General features: G+C 35.0%; 1 protein-coding gene across 1 annotated transcript; it reads left to right on the top strand.

The window, feature by feature from the left end:
• Positions 1-21,418: 21,418 nt before the first annotated feature.
• On the top strand, positions 21,419-22,945 carry LOC149203809 (uncharacterized). The gene has a single exon (XM_089400250.1). The coding sequence runs from the start codon at positions 21,660-21,662 to the stop codon at positions 22,878-22,880; it is 1,221 nt and encodes a 406-aa protein (XP_089256376.1). The 5' UTR covers positions 21,419-21,659; the 3' UTR covers positions 22,881-22,945.
• The last annotated feature ends 2,439 nt before the right edge of the window (positions 22,946-25,384 follow it).

Below are 25,384 nucleotides of genomic sequence, written 5' to 3' on the forward strand. Positions count from 1 at the left end.
CAAAAGATGACTATACTAATCTCAGTCACATTGTACCTTTTGTCATCCCCAAACTCAATGTGCATCTACATATCTTTCGCCTCCAGATCATTGAAAAACTCTCTACACCTAGTCATGTGGAGCGAGGCACCATAGTCCAAGTACCACACACTCCCCATGATCATGCTAGCCCTGCATTCGATAAGGGTGAAGTCAAGCATGAACTATGAAGCCAATGCTTCACCTACTTCTCCTACTGCAGACTCCTTATTGCTATACTTTTTGTGTGGATACTTTGTATCATAGTGCCTGAATTCATGACAATTGAAGAATTTAATGCTGGACAAGTATTTATTCTTGCCCCCTTAGCTAGATTCAGCCTCACCTTGGGAATTCTTTCCCTTGGCCTTCAATCCTTTTCCAACTGCATTAAAGTCCTCTTCTGCTTTTTTGGATGTTTCTCCATCTCTATTATTCTGTCTGATCTCTTATTGTACCAAATCGACCCATAAGTGTTCCCAATTCGGTAGTTTCTCCCTCCCATTCACTGATTCTTGGTAGCTATGTCAGCTCTTGGAAAGGCCTACAAGGGCTAGGCTTACCAAGTCATCATATGAAATAGTAACAACAACTCCTACAATCTCGTCATGAACTTGTGTCAACCTGCTCAAATATTATTGAATAGTTTCATTCTTTTGCATCTTGATATTTCAAAGTTTATCCTTGAGCACTAATTTCCTATGGTCACTACTATTCTGGAACAGATCTGTCAGTACCTACCACATTGCATAAGGAGTTTCTTTCCCATGGATATTGGTGACAATGTGGTCCCATACTCCCTCCAATATTATTCTCCTCGCCTTGGCTACATATTTCTTCCACTGAGCAAGGTTTTGGACATCAGATTCTGTTAGTTTTGCAACATCTCTCTTGATGTATTCTAGAAATCCATTGTCATCCAATACCGCCTCCATGTGATCCTTCCATGCGATGAAATTAGAGCTGCCTTCCAAGGCATACTCTAGCCTCAACCCATTGAAGGTCATCTTCTCATCTCTTAAGAGATCCTACTACACTGAACTGTAATTTCAAACCTCCTCAGAAACAACTTTGAAATTCATACTCTAATGTGAATCCTGCTCTGATACCATGTGTAAATTATGATGTAGATTTTCAACTTCTCATGAAGTATTAATCAAAATCACAAGAAACAAACCTACTCTACTAGTATGTGGAATTCAATTCACAATTTAGAACAAAAATATTAGACATGCAATAAGAAATAACACACATGCACACAATATTTTTCTTGGGGAAAACAATTTGCTAAAAAACCCAATGCCTCATTGCATTAATTTGAAGAATAGAAATGTATTATAAGTTCTTTGCTCAGCACAACATAACTTGCAAGTGAATAACCTATCTCTTTACTCAATGAGAAGCTCTGACCCAGACTTAGTCAATTTTTGCCTCTGCTTGAGCCCCTATTTCCTTGAGCAATTCCTTGAGAAATTAAACCCAATATTATTTAGGAATTTCTCCAAAATGGATTGCATAATTCACAAGGTTGATCATCTGACATCATGCAACACTTGTACACTCAAGGCTAGTCTACAATTGATGTTACATTGCCTTGGAGTCTCCACCACAGATGGAAAACTCGAATTCTCTGCATGCACTAGCTATTTTGGGATGATTGATTAGTTAGCTAGATGATTATTGAGTTTGATTGAAGTGCCGCTAGAAAATTGAACTTCCACTAGTTTCTCTAATAGTTGGAACTAGTTTAATTGAAAACAACTTGAAATAACTAACCTTGATTGCTACAAATTAGAAATCACACATGCTTAACTGAACTTTAACTCCTCCAAGTCGAATTTACTAAGTAAATTGGGTGACACAAGCCATGTTACACAAGTTAACTACATCCAAGTTGTCTGCTGATGTGGAAATTTGAATTTTCTCAATTTAGTCAAGGCAAAATCAAATTGAGAATATTTTGCTGCATTTTTCAATAAGAGTATATTTTTCTAGAATCCTCTCTCCAGTTGCTAACTTAACATCTATTAGGTTTATATTATTAGTTGCAGTAGGATTTTGATTTAGATATAGAATAGATGGGTGTCAAAATTGCATTCCTTCATGGTGACTTGAAGGAGGAGATATACATGACATAGCTAGAGTACTATGTTGAATGAGGTAAAGAGTCATTAGTTTGCAAATCAAAACACTCTCCTAAAATGTGGCACAAAATGTTTGATTCTTTTGTGTTGAGATTAGAAGTATTGAGATGCAAATCGAATCACTATGGATGTTACAAATAAAAACAATGACCACTTCCTTATTATCACTCTATATATTAATGATATGTTATTCTTTGGTAATATTAGGGATGTATGATTCGAAGTCTCAACTTTTGCCACAATTTCAAATGAAATACTCGGGGGTTGTAAAATTCATCAGATTTGGAATAGAGATCGGGAGAGAAAGAGAAAATAAAATACTTCGGTTGAGCCAAATTAAGTAGGTAAACTTTGTGCTACATAACTTTTGAACGGTAGATTGCAAACTAATAACTACTCCAACTTTCTTGGGAACTAAGATTTCACTTGATTGTCATACAAAACTGTAGAGATGGGGCATATGGTATTTATTCCTTATGCTAGCGCAATTAGTACTATTATGGATGTTGTGGTATGTTCTAGACTAGATATTTCCCAAGAAATGGGAGTCTTGAGCTGGTTCATGGCTAATCCTGGACATGAACATTGGGATGTAGTGAAGAGGACTTTTAAATATTTGTAAGCTACCTCTCAGTATTCTATTTTCTATCATAATGATTTTTTATGGGATCAATTCTTATTTAATACATAGGGTTATGTGGCCTTTGATTCACAATTTAGAACAAAAATATTAGACATGTAATAAGAAATAACACACATGCATACATTATTTTTCCTGGGGAAAACAATCTGCTAAAAAACTCAGTTCCTCCTTGCATTCGAAGAATAGAAATGTATTATAAGTTCTTTGCTCAGCTCAGTATAACTTGCAAGTGAATAACCTATCTCTTTGCTCAATGAGAAGCTCTGATCCAGACTTAGTCAATTTTTGACTCTGCTTGAGCCCCTATTTCCTTACGCAATTCCTTGAGAAATTAAACCCAATATTATTTAGGAATTTCTCCAAAATGGATTTCATAATTCCAAAGGTTGATCATCTAACATCATGCAACACTTGTACACTCAAGACTAGTCTACAACTGATGTTACATTGCCTTGGAGTCTCAACACAGATGGGAAACTCAAATTCTTTGCATGCACTAGCTATTTTGGGATGATTGATCAGTTAGCTGGATGATTACTGAGTTTGATTGAAGTCCTGCTACAAGACTGAACTTCCATTAGTTTCTCTAATAGTTGGAACTAGTTTAATTGAAAACAACTTGAAATAACTAACCTTGATTGCTAAAAATTAGCAATCACACATGCTTAACTGAACTTTAATGCCTCCAAGTCGAATTTACTAAGTAAACTGGGTGACACAAGCCATGTCACACAAGTTAGCTGCATCCAAGTTGTTTGTTGAAGTGGAAATATGATTTTTCTCAATTTAGTCAAAGGCAAAATCAAATTGAGAATATTTTGTTGCATTTTTCAATAAGAATATATTTTTCTAGAATCCTCTCTCCAGTTGCTAACTTAACATCTATTAGGTTTATATTATTAGTTGCAGCAGGATTTTGATTTAGATATAGAATAGATGGGTGTCAAAATTGCATTCCTTCATGGTGACTTGGAGGAGGAGATATACATGACATAGCTAGAGCACTATGTTGAATGAGGTAAAGAGTCATTAGTTTGCAAATATATATATATATATATATATATATATATATATATATATATATATATATATATATATATGGTCTCAAACACTCTCCTAAAATGTGGTGAAAAATGTTTGATTCTTTTGTGTTGAGATTAGAAGTATTGAGATGCAAATCAAATCACTATGGATGTTACAAATAAAAACAATGACCACTTCCTTATTATCACTCTATATATTGATGATATGTTATTCTTTGATAATATTAGGGATGTATGATTTGAAGTCTTAGCTTTTGGCACAATTTGAAATGAAAGACTTGGGGGTTGTAAAATGCGTCAGATTTGGAATAGAGATCAAGAGAGAAAGAGAAAATAAAATACTTCGGTTAAGCCAAATTAAGTAGGTAAACTTTGTGCTACATAACTTTTGAACGGCAGATTGCAAACTAATAACTACTTCAACTTTTGTGGGAACTAAGATTTCACTTGATTGTCATACAAAAACTGTAGAGATGGGGCATATGGTATTTATTCCTTATGCTAGTGCAATTGGTAGTATTATGGATGTTGTGGTATGTTCTAGACTAGATATTGCCCAAGCAATGGGAGTTTTGAGCTGGTTCATGGCTAATCTTGGACATGAACATTGGGATGTAGTGAAGAGGACTTTTAAATATTTGTAAGCTACCTCTCAGTATTCTATTTGCTATCATAATGATTTTTTATGGGATCAATTCTTAGTTAATATATAGGGTTATGTGGCCTTTGATTGGGTAGGAAATGTAGATAGAAAGATATCTACTAGTGGTTATTTGTTTTGTCGATTTGATGGAGTAGTAAGATGGATGAGCAAGTGACAAGTTGTAGTTGTTTTGTCTACTGCAAAGGCAGAGTATATTGTAGCTACTCATTCCTACAAGAAGGCTACATGACTTAGGAAACTTTCTTTAGAAGTAAAGTTAAACCAAAAAGGTACCACTAGCATTCAATGTGATAGTAATAGCATCATTTTTTTAACTAAAAAACCAACCATTCATGGAAAGAAAAATATATATATCCAATGCTATTTTCCTAGAGACATGGTAAAGGATGGAAAGGTGATGCTTGATAAAGTTGACACCTTGTGAAATGTTGCAAATGCATTAACAAAATTAGTGAACACAAAAAATTTTAGGTGGTGTTATGAGTCAATGGACCTTTTAGGCCATAACATCTAGCTTATAGTTTCATATGTTCTATCCTTATCCTTGCAAGGTATATGAAAAGTGGGAGAATGTTGAAAAAGGTGCCATAAACCTTGAAGTGTTGTGGAAAACTTTTGCAACATTGTTGAGAATCTTACACTATTGCGAGGAACTTCTACAGTGTTATTGAGAATGTTACACTATGGGAAAAAAATCTATAGCACTGTAGATATTGTCATGCTACTTTGGATAATTTTTATAGTAATGCAAAGAACATTACATTGCTATAAAAAACTTTTGTAGTGTTGCAGAAAACTCTATAGTGCAGCAAAGAAATTATGCAGCACAATTGTGAATATTCCAATATTTTTGTTAAGGCTATTGCAGGACTAGTTGTGAAGTGAATATTCTAACAATTATGTAAATAATATTTCAAAGAATATTTTATCTATTATGTAAAGAATCATTTAGCAGCTATGTAAAGAATATTTCAAAAAATATTTCAACTATTTTACCAGAATTATTTTTCTAGTTATGAAGATAATATTCTATTTATTACGAGGGAGTATTATATTAATTGTATTAAAAAAGTAGAGAATATTTCAACAATTTTGTAGGAGTTGTAGAGATAATATTTCAACGATTCTACACTGTTTAAGGGAATAATTTAATATTATGCAGAGAATTATTTCAACGGTGAGCATTCTCAAACAAGTTGATGGTTTTCTCTATGTATAAATAGAAAACCAAAAAAAATTATTCTGTATTATATATTAAGTGCTGGATTGGAAGAAATTGAGAGTCGAAGAAATTCAAAGAAAGTTTTAGCAAAGGTATGTTGTTGTTAATGTGTTTTATTATTATTATTATTATTTGTTTTTGATATTTTTATTTAATTGTTTTATACATTTTTCTGGTACAAATTATTGTAAAATATGTATTAAAAAAATTAATAATAAAATTTAATTATTATTTTAATATGTTTTAATTATAAATATTTTTTAGCCCAGGGGGCTTTGGATTGATGGTGAATGGGTGCACTATTAAGGCACTCCTTGTGATAGGTCACCGGTTCAAATCCCCCGTGGGTACTTAGGTTAGTCTTAACTAAAAAAAAATTATAAATATTTTTTAGAAATTTTTATTTATTTAAACATTTTAATAAAATAATAGTATTACTGAAAAACTTGAACTAAAAATAACATTCCACTTTGAACAACATACTCATCCATGAAAATAGTAAAAATTAAACTATTTTTAAATATTACTAATTATTAATTTTATTTGAATAATTGTACTTATTAATTTAATTTTAAATATTACATTATCATGGATATATGCAATTTCATTTAAACTACCTCTATAACATTTAGGTGCTTATATATGTTTATTCATCAATTATAGGTGAATCATAAATGGATGAGGGGAGAATAGAAGTTTATATATATTCGTTCAGCAATCATAAGTGAATAGAGAAATTTAAATCTGAAACCTCTTTACACATAATACTTCATTTTCATTTTCATAACTATTACTAATTAAACTACCCAAAAATTATATAAATAATATAATTCAATAAAAATAATAATAATTTTTATTTCACCCCAAATTCTAAAACACTCAAATTATATATATTCAACCATTTAAAATTACAGTTTTCTTTGTTTTTAATAAATTTAACAGGCAAACAGTTATACTATTCCTACTTAAACAATGATAAAATTCTAAAACACTAAAATTATATACATTCAACGATTTAAAATTACAGTTTTCTTTGTTTTTAATAAAATCTAAAAGGAAAACAGTTATACTATTTCTTTTTTAAACAGTGATTTTAAGGTCATAGATTCTTCAAAGAAAACATGGGTGGCATCCATATGATATTAAAACCACTCCTCCATCTCGAGATTAAAGTAACGTTGGCGGTAATGAACTACATTTATCAACTATATCTTCCTTTTATCTTCGCTGCCCGATTGTCCAGGCTTTCTGATTTGAATACGAACTTACTTTCTCTTTTGGAAATATAACTGAACTTTTTTTATAAGTTTTTAGTGTCGGAAAATATAAGCAATAAAAAATAAATCTCATCACCAACTTTAGTTTTAGTTTCTGGAATTTTGATGTTTAAAATCGATTTAAAAAATCTCACTCTTAAAGGATCAATATCGATTTACAAAAAATTTCACTCTTATTTTAAACATATTGTAGTGTCATTTCCAACGTAAGATAATGTACATGTGTGAAATATACAACCTACTTTAATGTAAATGCTGATGCGCTTGATTTCTTCAGACGAGAATGTAATATGAAATATAATCCATATAGATGTCTGTGCGGAAATATTCAATGATTTCTGTATATTTATAAGATTTAGATCTTGATGGAAATGTACGGGCCAAACTACTTCAGTCTACACGGAATAGTAACTGTTGTCGTGAAGCACGCTTCAGAATCGGAATTATCTGGTAAAATACCTTGATGTTTTCGTGTTTTTCCTTTTCCTTTACACACAAGTTTAGGTCAGGGATTTACAGAATTGCCTCAGGCGCATGCGTAACCAGCTGGATATTCTGGAAATCGGATTTTAAAACAACAAAATACAAAAGTGATGGAATCTGATGCGGTGGAAACATAGTTTTCTTCCCATACCCGGATTCGGAATCATTTGAAGAGCCAATGAGCGGAATGTTTTATACAGAATAGCAGAGGAACCATATAGATGTCAGGCTAAAGTAAAGGATTTTAATTAAAAAACTTACAACTGATCGAATACAAAGCATACAAAGCATTGATGCAGAAGCTCGTAGAATACCACATTTTCAAATCTCCAAATCTGAAAGATCATTCTCTGAATATTCGGGAACCATGGAGGGGTCAATTTTTTTCCTTACCAACAATGCCGTAAGCTCCTTGTTGTCATTTTATTCGCACATTCATTTAAAACCTTAATTAAATTGCTATTTACAGTTCATACCTTCTGCTGTTTAATATTTATACTTTACGTTTTGAAAGACTATAGTTGTTTATAATTTATAGAGCATCTTATATAAGGAACACCTGGTGTTTTTTTTTTTTTTAAGCCAGTTGTTCTTTCCTGTGACTAAAATAAAATACGTGTTGCTACGACCACCATACCAGATCTATTTTAATCTGTCGTCTAAAATAAAATAAGGTATTCATAAGATACGTGTTGTTTTGACCACCATACCTGATCAATTTTTTAATTTGTCATCCAATTCAGACTCTTAAGGGAGCTACTCGATTTTATTTTTTTGTTTTAATAATAATCTGCTCATATGGTTGAATAGAGATTGAAAAGGCAATAAGTGCATGCATTTGACAATAAATATATGTCTGCAATATACTCAATCAGCCGACGATAACCATCTCAATCAATCATGAGTATTGTCCTTGTCCGTATTCACAGTAATGTGAGGTTAAGGTTATTAATATTTCTGGAACTATAGCCTTATTAATAAATATATAGTACTTTGAATACAATAGTCAAAGTGATTGTGTATGTGTGTTCAGTCTCAATAAAAGATGTCTTAACTCAGCAAGATTTTGATGGAAAAAGAGCTAAATGGATTGTAAAATTCATAGACTTCAACGTAGAGGTGAAGCCCACCAAGCTGGTCAAAGGCCAGGGCTTGGCAAAGCTTATGGCTAAGGAAAATTGCAGTTTGTTAAACATTAATTGTATAGGAACAAATTCAAGTGGTGAGCGGACAGAGGACGCAGTAGAAGAGCAAGAGCAGAATCAGTGTTTGGCTGAAAACCTAGCCACCTGTGAATGGTATTCCAGTGTAGTTCATTTTTTGCAGAAGCTAGAAGTCCCTCAAGGGCAGAGCTTAAGTCAAGCCTGGGCCATTAAGCTCATACCAACCAAATTCTGCATTAATAAAAACCTGCTTTATTAGAAAGACCCTTTAGGGATCCTCTTGAGATGTCTAGACAAAGGAAAATCTGTGAAAGTAATGGACTAGTTCCATTCTAGCATCTGTGGAGGGCATCGTTATTGGAAAACCACAGCCCACAAAATCCTGAAAGTTGGGTATTATTGGCCTACTTTGTTTTTTGATGTATTTTCTTTTGTGAAGTCTTGTGACAAATGTCAGAGGTTTGCAGGAAGACAACAGCTAAAATCTCTGCCCTTGAAGCCAATACACTCCAATGGTCCCTTCCAGCAATGGGGCTTGGACTTCATAGGTGAGATCAATCCACATTCCAGTGGCCATCACAAATGGATCTTGGTAGCTACCGATTATTTCACAAAATGAATTGAGGCTATACCCACTAAAAATGCTAATCATCAGGTTATCATAAAGTTCTTGAATGAGAATATTTTCACTAGATTTGATTGCCCAACCAAACTAGTCACTAATAATGCAGCAAGTTTCCGGGTAGAAGAATTGGTGGACATGTGTGAATCCATGAGCATTCAATTGGTGCATTCTACCTCATATTATGCTCAAGGTAATGGTCTGGAAGAATCATCTAAAAAGAATCTTGTAAGGATAATCAAAAAATTGCTGGAGGACAAAAAAAAGAACTAGGATTCAAAGTTAAAGTTTGCACTGTGAGCTGATAGAGTTACCAACAAGAAGTTCATAGGAAATTCTCCATTTAAGCTGGTTTATTGCATCGATGTTGTTTTTCCTATCGAGCTGATTCTCCCTGTGGCCAAATTCTTGCAAGAAGAACAGGATGAAGAGAATGACATAACGAGGAGAATGAGTAACTTGGTTGAACTACAATAGATCAGAGAACAACTAGTTGAGAAGTCAAGAATTCATCAGAAGAGGATTAAAGAAACCTTTGATAAAAAGGCAAAAATGGACAGTTTTCAAGTTGGTGACTGGGTTCTCAAATGGGATGTATTGAAGGAAAAAAAGGGCAACCATGGTAAATTTGATTGCTTATGGACGAGATCATTTGTCATTGCTAAAGTTCAGAGGAACAATACTTTCATTCTGCACAATTTGGATGGGGAAGGTGTTTTTGATGGTCCAATCAATGGGTAGTTTTTGAAACTTTACTTCATATAAGGCTTTAAGGCCTTAATATTGTAATAGTTTTTTTTTTTTCTTTTTTTTTAGTTGTGTTTTTTATGCAAACAAACTCCATGCCCAATGGAACACTAAGAGATAAGTTTGTTTTGCTTGTTACTGAAAAGGAAGTAGTTTGCAGTTCTTGAAACCTCACAGGGAGGCTTTCATCCCCAGAAGGAGCCAATGTTATCCCTGATGTGCAAAGCGGCTATTTTAACGGAAAGGTCCCCTATTTTAGCTCATATGGTCCACGTCTCCTCTTGCGCCGCTTTGGCCATAATTCGGACTTCAAAAAATTATACACCCATGCTCATAAATATCGGCGGGTCCACTCTCGATTCATCTCCTTTTTGCTGCGCTCTCCATTCTCCGATCCTCGTCGTCGATCTTCCCACTGAACTGATGGTCCACACTTCACCCGATCGACGTTATATGCTCGATCATTCACTGCTATTAGATCATTTCCGCCAGATCTAACGGCTATAGCGCATATCGCTCGGGCAACAAGCGAGAGGGATACTTACCTGATAAAAGCGATTTCCTCTCTCTCCTCTACTGCTACGTGGTATGCAATGGATGGAATCGGGCGGGCTCTGACCTTTACCACTTACCACCCGATAGAAACTATTCCCACTTCAATAAAATCGCCACCGGGCATTATCCTTCAAGCACCTCCTCCACCGGATAGCCGTTTGATCTACCAATCTGAGATTTGATGGCTCGTACTTATTCCACTCCCGCCACGACTTCAAGCCTCCGACAATTGATCTCCTCCATCCATTCCTCCCGATCCAACGGCCCTCGTTCATGATCACCTCAGTTCATTCTCCGCTGCCTAATTGACATCCCGACCATCAATCCACACCATCCAATGGCCCAAGTGCCCCCACACCCCACTTCCCATCAGTCACCCTGGGAGGAAAATTGTTGGCTCTATCAATGTTTTTTGACAGTCGGACAGTTGAACCGAAACAACGGAATGAATGGCCAGAAAGGGAAAAAGCCACAGCACGATGCAGTCGAACCAATAAAAGTGATCATAGAGCATTGCTGGCATGAGTGAGCCACCTGACAACGCAGCGTTACTACCAGAATTTGGTTACTGTGATTGTCAGAAGAAGAGCCCTCTAAGCTCATGTTTGTTTAGTTATGGCATCAAGTAGTTAGGAGATAGAGGGAATAGATTAAGACATCTCAAGCCTCAGTGAGTTCGAGAGTATTGTAAAAAGCCCATAAATGCCTGAAGGTTTGAAGGAATAGGGGTTCAACTTTCGGAGACTGTGGATACTCTATTCCTCCCAGCATCTCATCTTCATTCCAGTAATACAAGCTTATTTTGTTGTTACATGTTCAATCGCCATCTTTTCCTATGTTCTAAGCTTGCACTTGAATGGGCTATTCATGTTTTCTTCTGTGTCGAATTTCAAATAACTGTCACCTTATCTCTGTGTTGATAAACTAGATTTGTAAGCTTCATTTACTTTCTACAACTAGCCATTCATATGTGTTTATGTATGTATCTTCTGGTACAGTGAGGATTCTCCATCTATTCATTGAATCTATAAACTATTGAGCATTAGTGGTTGAAAGCCTTGTCAAGCTGAGGGTGTTCATGCATGTCTTGAGTAAAAACAAAGTTGAAATATCATTTGACTTGATCCAAACCCCAATCCATTCCAATAGTTCAGAGAATGATATTGAAGATTTATATGTTTCCAGGCATCTCCAAGCTACAACCTAGAAGAGTTTCCTGGAGTGCTAACAAGTATATGTAAAGGGAATTTTTGAATTTGCTAGCTTTGTGATATATGATCTTTTGAATGATATGAGATTTTGAATTGCCCATTGTTATTATATAGGTATATGTAAAGAATTTTTTTTGAATTTGCCAGTTTTGTGATATATGAGTTTTTGAGTGATGAATTTTAATATTTTATAGTTTAAATTGCATTTTTTAAATGCAAAAAAATTATTAAAACATTAAAATTATATAAATTTAATAATTTAAAATTATGAGTATTTTAATCTCTAATCAAATTTGAAACAAAGTGTAAACAAAAAAATCAAATTATTATAATATTTTTAATTCTTGGCAGAACAAGGTCAGGATAAAGCCAGTTACCAAATTGGTGTATGAGACCCTTTTTTGTCACGCCCCTACACCTGTGGTAGTCTTCCAACCGCTTATAGCGAGGTGTGGCACCACCGAACACTTTCTTTTCACCAATACTTATGTTCGTGGACTACGCCTACTTTCACTTTAACATTACTTAGCTTGTGTTTCGCAACCAAGTAAACATACATTTATCCTTTATACCAATGAAGCCCATACTCATTCATTATTCATAGCAATTATAACAAGAACACAACAATTGCAACAGTATAAAGGGGAGGGGAAACTCCCCGTAATGTGAGTCTGCCCGAATCAATATATTATATAATCATCATTTTTACAATGTACAGACTAAGTCCTTGGGAAACCCCAAATTTACACTTAGCCAAATTTTCACAACTTCAGCAAACTTGGTTGCCTAGTTCGTTGGCACCTCCGCACAGTCGCCGCACGACTCTCCAACCCGTCATTCACCTCGTCGCACGTCTTTGCCGGTTCGCTCTTCGTTTGGTTGCAAACGCCCAAACCGTGTATCCCTGCCCACACGGAGTCCCGCTTGCCAACTCTTGACAAACACCCAAATCGTGTGCACAACATGTAGTACCGCCTGCCCAACTCAATAACCTCCGGTTCCAACCTCCGTTTCACCTTCGTGCACACTTGCACAGTGGGCGGGCGCTCACCCGAGTCGCCAAGACACCCACGCCAAGTCGCCGCACAAACGCCTCCGCACAATACACCTGGGCACGCCTTGCCCAACGCATCCACCTCTCACCAAGAGCACTCTCACCAAGTGCGACTCACCAAGAGGAGCGCATGAGGTATGCGCTCATCCTCCCCTTAAATCTACTCACTAGAGACTCTCTTCAAGAGCGAAGATGAAGTGCGAAGTTGAATTGATGAAATGAACTCCATCGCACTCATATATATACACTCCATCGCATGTGAGTGGGCTGCCCAGCCGACCGCCCACCATCGCACATACACACCCCTTTGCAACGCTCAACGCCCACTTTCTAAGTCGGCCTGCCCACCATCGCAAGTCGGCTTTAAGCCAAGCGCTCCATGCTCCAAATCGTCATATAAGTGCATCTCACTTTTATCATTGTCACAAGGTTTCGTCGTAAAGTTTCGTCGCATTTCTTCCGCACCCACGGTTCGTCACACCCACCCGTCGCACTATTGCACTCCCGTCGCGCACCCGTGCATGGTCACCCGGTGCCCAGCCGCACTCCAGCTCCGAGGACCTTACATCCTCCTCCACCTGAAATCGTTGTCGTCCTCGACAACATACCATCCTGTTAGCCACCCACCAAGATCATCCATGATGTCAACTCCTCCACATACTACAACTATCACTGCATCATATGTAGAACCACCGTCTCCACCATGTCTCGCCCCGGCAACCATCTGTCACCAAGGTCACCATACCAAGGTATACACCTCATCGGTATGCCATCCATCAGAGATCATCTCAATCCATGATCATCGACCCCTCTGCCACAATCTCCATTGCAACATCTCGTGTCGACCTCATCATGTGTCACCATGTGAACTGCTGCCATGATACTCCAACACAATGCTAACACATCTCTGCACATTGTCGACCCCCATGTCTGAACTAGTCGGATGGCCAGTCCAACTGTCACGCTCAATCATGAGAATGCACATCCTCATGCCACCATCAGTTGTTTCTCAAAACATCCTGCCACATCCTCAACTCGATCAAGAATCCATCTCCATATAAGTGTAAGCCATGCTCAGGTCCATGAAGTAGTCCTCATCTCATCTGCAACATGCTGTCCAAAGTAGTTGAGTCTCGGCTCAACCCATGCCCAAGTATTGCCACCAAGGCATCATCATCGTTGTAACTCCATCACTCCAAAGTGTCTCATATCGATCATCCACATCAAGTCACTCTTCCAAGCCATGCCCATACATGTACTTTGAAAGTATGCATTCCATTTTGCATCAAAGTCTCTGACCTTAGCTCCTCAATGCATCAAATCCTCTAAGTCCACCATGTATGAAGTCCCTAAAAGTCACAACAATCTCATGTCATCATGAGCTCCATAATCAGCTCACAAATCCATCCAAGTCCATGGCCTTGTTGTACAAGAGTGTACAACCTCTCCATTGGTTCATAAGTAATAAGTCTCCATGTCATATCAGCAAATCCATCTGCACAACATCTCTGCCTTGGCACTCTTCCTTGGATGTCCATGACACCTCTACAAGTGCTCCCACACAATGTCCCTGCATAAGACTGTCGTGCTCCATGCCTCCAATCTGATGTCCATGACTAAGTTGTCCATGTAGTCCAACCATGTAGACCCATCACAACAATCGGCCATCCTCATCCAAGTCTACAATCTTCGGTTTAGTGAACTCGGTCACCCAACCATATCATCATCATGTCACGAGTCTCTTCCATCACACCTCCTCCACCAAAGTGTCCACCAAGAATATCTCTTGGTCTCGGCCATGAGAAGTCCACCCAAGAGTGTGCCCTCCAATCTGTCCATCAGTCATGCCGGGCACTTAGCCATGTGGCTAAAGCATGAGCCATTCCTCCACAACGATCATCATGTTCCTCCCTTCTTCCATAAGGTCACAAACAACCCCAACAAGTCCTACAACAACCAACAATCCTTGCCCTTCGTCATCATCATGAGGCCCTTCCTCATTCATCCATGTCCACAAACTGCACGATCCTGGTCCAACTTGATCATCCTCAAGTTCATCCTCCATCATGGTCATGTCTGCAACATCCTCAATCATCACGGTTTCCTCTTCCTTGTCAGCACAATCTGCAACTTCACCTTGCTCCATTGCCCAACCAAGTTGAAGGAGTTCATCTTCAACAGTCTTCTCCAAGACTTCAAGTTCCTTTTGGATCCGGGGCTTCTCTTCCTTCAACCTCTTCAACCTGTATAAGGTAAGCAAGAGCTTCCCTTCACATTCTCCCAAACTTTCCATGTCTTGTCGTTCAGCTTGGTCCAAGCACTAAGGTTCACCTCTGCTAAACCTGTTTCACCAGCTTCACCAAGTTCCCTGCAACCATGAACCGGCCCTTGTTCCACTTGTATGTGAAACTAGCTTCCTTCACCTGCAAGTACCTACTTCCACTGTCATCAACTGTCAAGTGCATCCACCCTGCACTCTATCACGAGCAACCCTTGCTCACCAACTCCAACCGAAGCTCTGATACCAACTGTCATGCTCCTACACCTGTGGTAGTCTTCCAAACGCTTATAGCGAGGTGCGGCACCACCGAACACTTTCTTTTCAATACTTATGTTTGTGGACTACGCCTACTTTCACTTTAACATTACTTAGCTTGTGTTTCGCAACCAAGTAAACATACATTTATCCTTTATACTAATGAAGACCATACTCATTCATTATCCATAGCAATTATAACAAGAATACAACAATTGCAACAGTATAAAGGGGAGGGGCAACTCCCTGTAATGTGAGTCTGCCCGAATCAATATATTATATAATCATCATTTTTACAATGTACAGACTAAGTCCTTGGGAAACCCCAAATTTACACTTAGCCAAATTTTCACAACTTCGGCAAACTCGGTTGCCCAGCTCGTCGGCACCTCCGCACGGTCGCCGCACGACTCTCCAACCCGTCGTTCACCTCATCGCACGTCTTCGCTGGTTCGCTCTTCGTTTGGTCGCAAACGCCCAAACCGTGTATCCCTGCCCACACGCAGTCCCGCTTGCCAACTCTTGAAAAATGCCCAAATCATGTGCACAACACGTAGTACCGCCTGCCCAACTCAACGACCTCCGGTTCCAACCTCCGTTTCACCTTCGTGCACACTTGCACGGTGGGCGGGCGCTCACCCGAGTCGCCAAGACACCCACGCCAAGTCGCCGCACAAACGCCTCCGCACAATACACCCGGGCACGCCTTGCCCAACGCATCCACCTCTCACCAAGAGCGCTCTCACCAAGTGCGACTCACCAAGAGGAGCGCATGAGGTATGCGCTCATCCTCCTCTTAAATCTGCGCACTAGAGACTCTCTTCAAGAGCGAAGATGAAGTGCGAAGTTGAATTGATGAAATGAACTCCATCGCACTCATATATATACACTCCATTGCATGTGGGTGGGCTGCCCAGCCGACCGCCCACCATCGCACATACACACCCCTTCGCAACGCTCAACGCCCACTTTCTAAGTCGGCCTGCCCACCATCGCAAGTCAGCTTTAAGCCAAGCGCTCCACGCTCCAAATCGTCATATAAGTGCATCACACTTTTATCATTGTCGCAAGGTTTCGTCGCATTTCTACCCCACGCATGGTTCGTCACACCCGCCCGTCGCACTATTGCACACCCGTCGCGCGCCCGTGCACGGTCACCCGGCGCCCAACCTCACCGCAGCTCCGAGGACCTTACACTTTTATTTGTCTAGTTTTGAACGTGTAACTTCTTAAAAGAAAATACATCTCTTTGAACGTGTAACTTCTTAAAAGAAAATACATCTCTTAACCATAGTCGCTCTAATTTTTAACGTAACTTACCCATTAACCCCTTCAAACTATATTATTAAAAAGTGATGTATCTTACCTTGATATTTTTCTCGACATGATATAGCAACCTGGATTCAAGCCACTGCTAACTCGACAAAATAAAACTTACCTAACCACCCTTCAAAAAAGAAAAAGCTCCGTGGCATTATCAATATGTACCATGACCATTTGAAAGAAAATCACTCCAGCTCGGGATTAATGTCAACCCTGATGCCGGTAACGAACCCATTTATAAATATATCTTTATGTTATTTTTGGCTGTCCGATTGTCAAGGCTTTGTGATTTAAATTCGAACTTACTTTCACGTGTGGAAATATCATTGAGCTTCCAGTAAAAGATATTGCCAAAATCTTTTTTTGCAAATTATTTAACAAGTAGCGTCATTTCCAACGTAACCCAATGTACATGTGTGAAATATCCAACCTACTTTAGTCCATACAGATGTCTGTGCATGAATATTCTATGATTTCTGTATACTTTTGAGGATTTACATCTCGATGGAAATGTACGGGCCAAACTACTTCAGTCTACGCGGAATAGTAACTGTTGTCGTGAAGCACACTTCATAATCAGAATTATCTGGTAAAACACCTTGACGTTTTCGCGCTTTCCTTTTTCCTTCACACAGAACTTTAGCTGAGGACACAGAAGTACTTTAGCCTGAGGGATTTACAGAATTGCTTCAGGCGCACGCGTATCCTGCTGGATATTCTGGAAATCAGATTTTAAAACAATTAAATACGGAAAAAAATCTATAGCCGTTTATTATTCATAGAGCTGAATGATATTATTATACAGATGCCCCAGATTTTATAAGGAACTATCTGGTGGTTATTTTTTACAAGCCATATGTTCGTTCCTGTGCCTAAAATAAAATATTTTGCTCATAAGATACGTGTTGTTTCGACCACCACACTAGATCTATTTTAATCTGTCATCCAAAATAAAATACAGTATTCATAAGATACGTGTTGTTTTGACTACCATACCTGATCCATTTTAATCGGTCATCCAATTGACTATTAAAGGGAGCTACTCGAATATTTTTGTTTTAATAATCTGCTCATATAGTTGCATAGAGATTAAAAGGCGATAAGTGCATGCATTTGACAATAAATAAATGTCTGCAACATACTCAATCAGCTGAGGATAAGTATCCCTATCATCAGTATTCTCCGTAATCATAGTACTTGAGGTCAAGCTGCGATGAGGGTATTTTATTATATTAATTTGCCAACCAATCACGAGTATTCTCCGTAATCACAGAGCTCCAGGCCAAGCGGCAATGATATAATATATGATGAAAGTACTCAGCCTACCGAAAAAATATTATGAATTGCCTTTTTATATCCCGATATTCCTGAACGAGATAAGTTATGATAAATAACACGAAATCCGATTGGAATTTATCATTCTATTTTTAAAGTAGTTAATTAAAATCGCATTCCATAAAAATACATTAGAGATACTAAGGGGATAAAATTAAATAAAAGGATAAAAACTAAAAGAAAAAGTCTCGATAAAAACAAAACCATTATTGTGAATATATATATGAAATAATATCAATAGATTTTATATATGTTTTATGGATAATATATATATTTTATAAAGAATATTAAATGTTTTAATTAATTATGTTAAGTTTTATTATTCATTGTTTTTTATTAAAAATTAATTATTATATAATTTTTATTTAATGTTAGTATTAAAAAATATTCTTATATAATATTTATTTAAGTTGGTAGAGTATGTAGATTACACATCTTAAAAGTTATAATTATCACAATTCTATTAGATTTTAGATAAAATTAATTGAAAATTATACCAAGAAAAAATATATAGAGAATAATAAAACTACTTAAATTGTTTTAACAAATAATTTTTTTTATATCTATATATATATATATATATAACATTAAAATATTTTACATAACATGAAAATTGATATATTTTATTTATAATCATATTTTCCAAATTAAAATATGTTACATTTCAATATTACTGACTCTAATATTAAAATATGAAGTAGTCTAAGGAGGCCATAATTTTGTCATTTTGGCAAGATTTTAACCAAAACCTGACATAAATTTTACAAAATCTGAGGTTGCAGCTGTCAAGTTTATTTTTATAGGGTTGAATCCAATTCCACCATCAAAAAAATGATTTAAACACTCCTATTGTTAGATTTTTTGAAGAAAAAAATGGGTGAAAATTGGTTTTCCAAGCAAAATTATGGCCTAGGAACACCTTAAAATATTTTATTTATGACTCAATTGAATTTTTTATCATTAATATTTTTAAATTTCACATATTAATTTTCGATTAAGAATGAAATAAATTACACATTTTATTTCTATCATTGAGCCTAGAGGCTCATTCTACAGCTTAGTATGAGGGGATGTGTAAATTTGTCTCTTGGTCGGATCCCCTTTAAAATAAAAAGAAAAGTTAAAAATTATGTTCTAAATAGAAAAATAATATAAAAAAAAAATATAAATTATGTTCTAAATAGAAAAATAATATAAAAAAAATTATAAATTATGTTCTAAATAGAAAAATAATGTCGGCTATAATAAAAAAAATGAATATGGTATAAAGTAATTAGAAGTAAAAGAAAAAGTGATGTTTAAATCTTATAATTTGGTTACTGATAAAATATTTTAATATGAATTAATATTGATCTATACTTACAAATATGTTAATAATAAAAACTATTTTAATTTGAGTCATAAAATTTTTACAAGTAAAATATTTTAATGTCAATTGCGTGTATATGACTATCATTTTAAACTTATGTATATATCATGAAAAAAATAAGGTTTTATGGTTAAAACGTTTATTTAGTCATATATATACTCTATTTAGCATTCAAAAATATAATTTAAACAATGAAAAATAACACATTGTATTTTACACTATAAAGAAATTTGCACGTGAAGAAATTTGATCCCTCTCAACTCATCTTAGATCCGTACTTAATATGGAGATATGCTAGTTATTATTTTTCTTTTTTTTTTCTAAAAGAACTATTAAGTTTGTCTAACCTTTTAAGTGTTGGTCTATCACTCTTCCACAAACACAGGTAAATAGGGGTGATTTTACCCTAAAATATATTAGCACATAACACTTCATTATCATTGTTTCAATTATTTATTATCATTCAACATTGAAATAATTTATCATGCTCAATATTTTTTCAACTGTATCTCTATGTACAAAGTTGTTATTGAAATATTCTAAAAAGTATAAGAATCGTGCATATATCTTATCTTCAAAAGTGAAAATATAAGATTTTTTTACTTTTAATTACTTTATATTTTTTGACGTTGATATAAAATTATGTTAATTCACTTGGACGTTGAAATATTTTATTTATGGTTAAGAGTGAGAGTGAAATATTTGTACCACATTTCTTTCAAACCCATATTATTAATATTTTATAATGCTAATTAAAACTAACCAAATATATATTTATTTATTTTTCTATTATAAATGACATTATCTTTTATATTTCAAATTTTATTTAATTTTAATATATATATATATATATATATAAAATAACAAAATTTCAATATTTCTTTTTTTATTAAATTGTAAAAAAAAAAAAATATTTTTTATTTTATATAAATATAAAAATATACAGATTCAACTTTTTAAATTAAGAATTAAAAATAAAAAACAACAATCAGTCAATTTTAAAGTCTGGTTAGGAAGAACGTTACAAAGCTTCCCATCATACTTATTAAATGAATTCAAACTCCCTTGCTTTATGTTATTATTTGCTAAACATTGCCAAGTAAAGATTTATATATATATATATATATATATATATATATATATATATATATATATATATATATAGTGTGTATATGAGTTGATATATATGTTTAAGATATTCAATAGAATTGAATTTAAATGGGAAGACAAACAAATTTATCTTTATTTAAATACAAACTTAAAGGGCAATTAATATTATACTATTTTATATAGTGAAGGAAAAAATTGAAATTGAAATATTCAATTTATCTGGTTGAAGCTGCTAACCTAACCAAATATTATAATATTTTATATAGTGAAGGAAAAAAAGAAATTGAAATATTCAATTCAATTTAAAGATTTGACTAATTTACATCTGGTTGAAGCTACTAACATAACCAAATCCTTCGAGACATCTTCGAGATTTGTAAACTTTCTAATGCTATTCTATAAACCAAATCAAAACGAGGATAAATTTTTGTTGGTATTCGGATATATTTTCTTAGGTAAGCTCCATGAACAATATTGTAATCGAAGTCAGAAATGGCTACTTAAAAACACGGTAAAAACTTGCATACATTTGATATTTGGTATCAGAAGCAGATTATAAGTCTATTGCACACAGCTTTTGACTTCTGAACTAACGGGGTCTTCGAACACGGTTTCATAACAAACTTCGACTTTTCAAGCACTTCGCGTGTTTTCACCACAAGAGTTTGCATGCAAAAGAAGCATAGCATGCATACCAGCGACTTCTCCAATTAAACAATTGCACCTACAACTTCGATTCCTGAAAAGCCAGGCTGTCAATAAAATATAGCTTTTCCCCACACGATGTTCATTGCTCTGCAAGTAACTTTCTGGAGCAGTAGCTGCCATCTCCCCGTCCCTTTAAAATCCCTTTTCTGGACGCCTCTGTGAAATTCGGATATGTTGTGTGGTGATTTAGGGAAAAGTGTTGCTCTATTAATGCTGTGAGAAAATTGATTTCCACTCAGTGATTTCAAGATCTAAGAAGGGATATACATCAAGGGAAGAAGGAAAGTCCAGCCGCTGTGGTCCAACCGTCAGGTGAAGAAGTTTGGTCCCATAGTTTTTGGACACAATTTCTCCAGTTAAATACAAGAAAGGGAACAAACACTTTCTAAGTTGAATACACAAAGGGAGGGAACAGTTTCTAAGGGTGTGAGGATGAGTTATCAAGAACAAAAAGATCAACAGGTTTGGGAATGTGGGGATAGGATTCTGGAAAATGTATGGGCCAAGTTTATGGGGTCTTCATCATCTATCACTTCAGATCGTGAGGCCTCTGGCGTCACCAACTCCTCCTCTCTAACTATAAGTACTGCATCAGGCCGTGCTGCTTCAAGCCATGAGGAGGAGGAGATTGTCATAAGCTCTAATTTGAAGGGAAGCACTTGCTCCCATCCCTGTGAAGCTAACAGTGGAGAAAATATGGTACCGGAATGTTCAATGAGTAAGATTAATGGCGATGAGAATATCATGGGGTGGGATAGGTTACCATCATTAAGCAGTACCCATGAACCTCAGAACGCTTTGACACGATGGCCGTCTATGGACTTTGAAGCTTTTAATTCTCTGATAAACGAGATTAATGGCTGCCAGGATATGAACGAGAAAGATGCAGTACCACAAAAAGATTCCACAGGGTTCACAGGTCATTCGAATTCGGAACCCGTGGCTAGGTTTTCCGAATTAATGCATACTGAAACTCAAAGTTGCAGGTCAGAAGAAAAACGCCATGGTCGTGTGGAGAAACCTCCTACAAAGCATTACAGAGGGGTTCGGAGGCGCCCTTGGGGCAAATTTGCAGCTGAAATAAGGGATTCAACCCGTCAAGGAGCTAGGTTATGGTTGGGAACATTCGATACCGCAGAAGAAGCAGCCATGGCGTATGATAAAGCTGCTTTGAAAATGAGGGGAGCTGCTACTTATCTCAATTTTCCTCTTGAAATCGTGTCTCAGGCCTTGGTTCAGGATCTTAATTCGGTTCGTTGTATCCTGCCTCGGGCTAGATTAGTTCCTTCAGAAGCTATGTCTCAAAGTCCATTACCCTGTTATCCAGGAAGGGTGTCTGACCAGTTCGGTACTTCATATCTTCCCTCTCATGCGAATTTGAACGATTTATCAGCATGTGGTATAATCAGAAAAAGGACCAGTGGTGTAGTGTTTCCGGAAGAAGAGCATGCACCTCTCAAACGGTCTAATACTGCACAAATTTGGAGCCGGACAGCCGATGATGACAATTTGCTGGGCATGGATGAATTTTTGTCAGTTCCAGATGTTGTGGAGGTGCAGGAACTTGGCACAGATTACTTGGAAGAATTGCTTCGCTCTACAGACACTGATGAATTCATCAGATTTTCATTTCCCCCGTTGAATCACTTCTAACATGTCAAGTTTTCTACTTTATCTCAGAATCCTCTGATATTTTCTTATACCATAAACCATGGAAGTTTCCTAAGTTAATTTCATTTTCTACTTAGAAGCCGGTGGTGACTTCTTTTATCTACTTGTTTTTTGTGAGCACACCTACCAAAGAGTAGCTGTATATTTCTATTACCGGTTCGTTAATTATTTGATTGTACCGTATTCTCCTTATTTTCTACATTACGCCAAGAATCTCATTATGGATTCCTCAATCGCGGAGGACTGGGACTTGCAGAGATTTTGTATACTGGTTAAAGAAAAAATTTGTACATTATATTGTGGAAAATGTCAATTATTTTAAGTATATGATAGATAATAGTGATTTCTGAATTTTACAAAATTATTGTTTGGAGCTTGCGCCTTGAAAGTTTGTTGGGCTTTGTTAACAAATTTTAGTATTGCATCGGAGAAAAGAAAACTAAGATGCATGTACCCGTGTAAAATTAAACGCCAGGCATCTGGACGTATTTTCTGGTTTCAAGTTTTATGAAAAAAAGTGCAACATATAGTACTTTATGGTTAGAATTTTTGTCCGTTGAACATAACAAATGTTAACTTTCTTCCGTTATTATGAAATATGGTCCTTTTACTGGTCTTTTCACTTCAGTAAATATCATTTTATTTTTATCAAACCAGAATTCCTTCTTGTTACAGTTTACGAGGACTAAATCTCATTTCAACTAATTAGTCTTCAAACCAGCATTCCTTCTTGTTACAGTTTACGAGGACTAAATCTCATTTCTACTAATTAGTCTTTTCACTTCACTAAATGTCTTTTCATTGACTTTTTCATCAAACCCGCCTTCCTCTTGTGACTAAATCTCATTTCAACTAGTTAATTTCATTCATGAATAAAGTAAACAAATTGTTTTGTCATCCCTTATATTCTTACATTACAAATTAATAATTTAATAATAAAATAAATTTGATGAGATGTTTTCAATTTCATTCATGACTAAAGTCAACAAATTGTTTTGTCATCCCTTATATTTTTACATTACAAATTAATAATTTAATAATAAAATAGATTTGATGAGATGTTTTCAATTTAGAGCGGCAGTAAAAGGATGCTTTCTTTTTAATATGTTAGTAGAGTTTATAATAAATGTACATGTTTTAACTCTTTTCATAATCGTGGTTTTATAATTTTTTATGGTGCTTTGAACCATTTACCTATCATAAAAGCTAAAGTAGGAAGGTAATTAAATTATTTTATACAAAATGTACTTGTAAAATAAAACAGTGAAGAATAATGTTTTAGTATATTGTTATATAAATTTTGTTTAAGTTTAAAATAATATATATATAATATTTTTTTATAATAAAAAAAAAATTTACATGATTTACTATTCTTATTTTCATTAATACTATTATCTAATAATTGTGGCTCACCATCTAAGTTGAAGGAGCACAATATCATTTGACCCTTCCTCACATAAATGAGTTATACTTGCGAAGGAACTAGAATAAATGAATTATACTTACGAAGGAACTAGAATGAGAAGAGAAAAAGAATTCAAAAAATACATAGAGTGAAAAAAAATGTTAATGAAAATACATATTCACTACACCACATAGCAAAGATTTTAATAAGATTATTTCAATGAATATTTAATAATTTAAAATATAAGTAAAAAAGAAATAACTTTAAAATGTTTTAAATAAAATAAATAAAACTTATAATAAACTATAAAATAAAAAAAAAAATTGTATACACCAAATTAACACCATTCGAAGATGGCTTCTAATTTTTAAATTAGACAACTTAAATAAAAAATTAAAAATATCATTAATAAGATGTCTTGAAAATAAAATTAGATACATTACTTCAAAGATGGCTTCTAATTTTTAAATTAAACAACTTAAATAAAAAAATTAAAAATATCATTAATAAGATGTCTTGAAAATAAAATTACATACATTACTTTCTTTAGAAAAAAAAATATTATTTCAATTATTTAATAAAAAAATTCTATTTTTCTTTACTTCATTGGAGAAGTGATAAGGCTCAAGTTATTACCAACATTTTTATTAGAACTCAATGATCTAAACAGCCTAACAAAGGTGAGAAGGGAAGATGATTTTCATCTTAATAATGGTTATTTGAGAAATATTCAAATGATGGTGTTTTTAGGTTGGTGACAATTACTTAGATATTATATATATAGAGTTTAGAGACACCACATTTCAGTGGTTGTTATGTTCATTGAAAAAATCTTGACAGATACATTAAAGGGATTACTTTAAATCTCATTGGTTTATTTGACTAGTCTAACTTCAAGAGCGTTGAGGAGAATTGACCTGGTGAATTTCCATTAGCAAAATGGTTATAAAACAAGACTCGACCAATTAAACTAACCCTTGGGACTATGTAGAAAAATATCAATATTTGCTAAGAAAAATATTAAAAACATATATATAATAATATGATAATAATACAAAAACAAAACAGTTAAAAAGAAAAA

The sequence above is a fragment of the Pinus tabuliformis genome, chromosome 2_1, assembly GCF_031772625.1.
Source record: "Pinus tabuliformis cultivar Carrire ecotype Pingquan chromosome 2_1, CPIR1, whole genome shotgun sequence".
NCBI lineage: Eukaryota > Viridiplantae > Streptophyta > Pinopsida > Pinales > Pinaceae > Pinus > Pinus tabuliformis.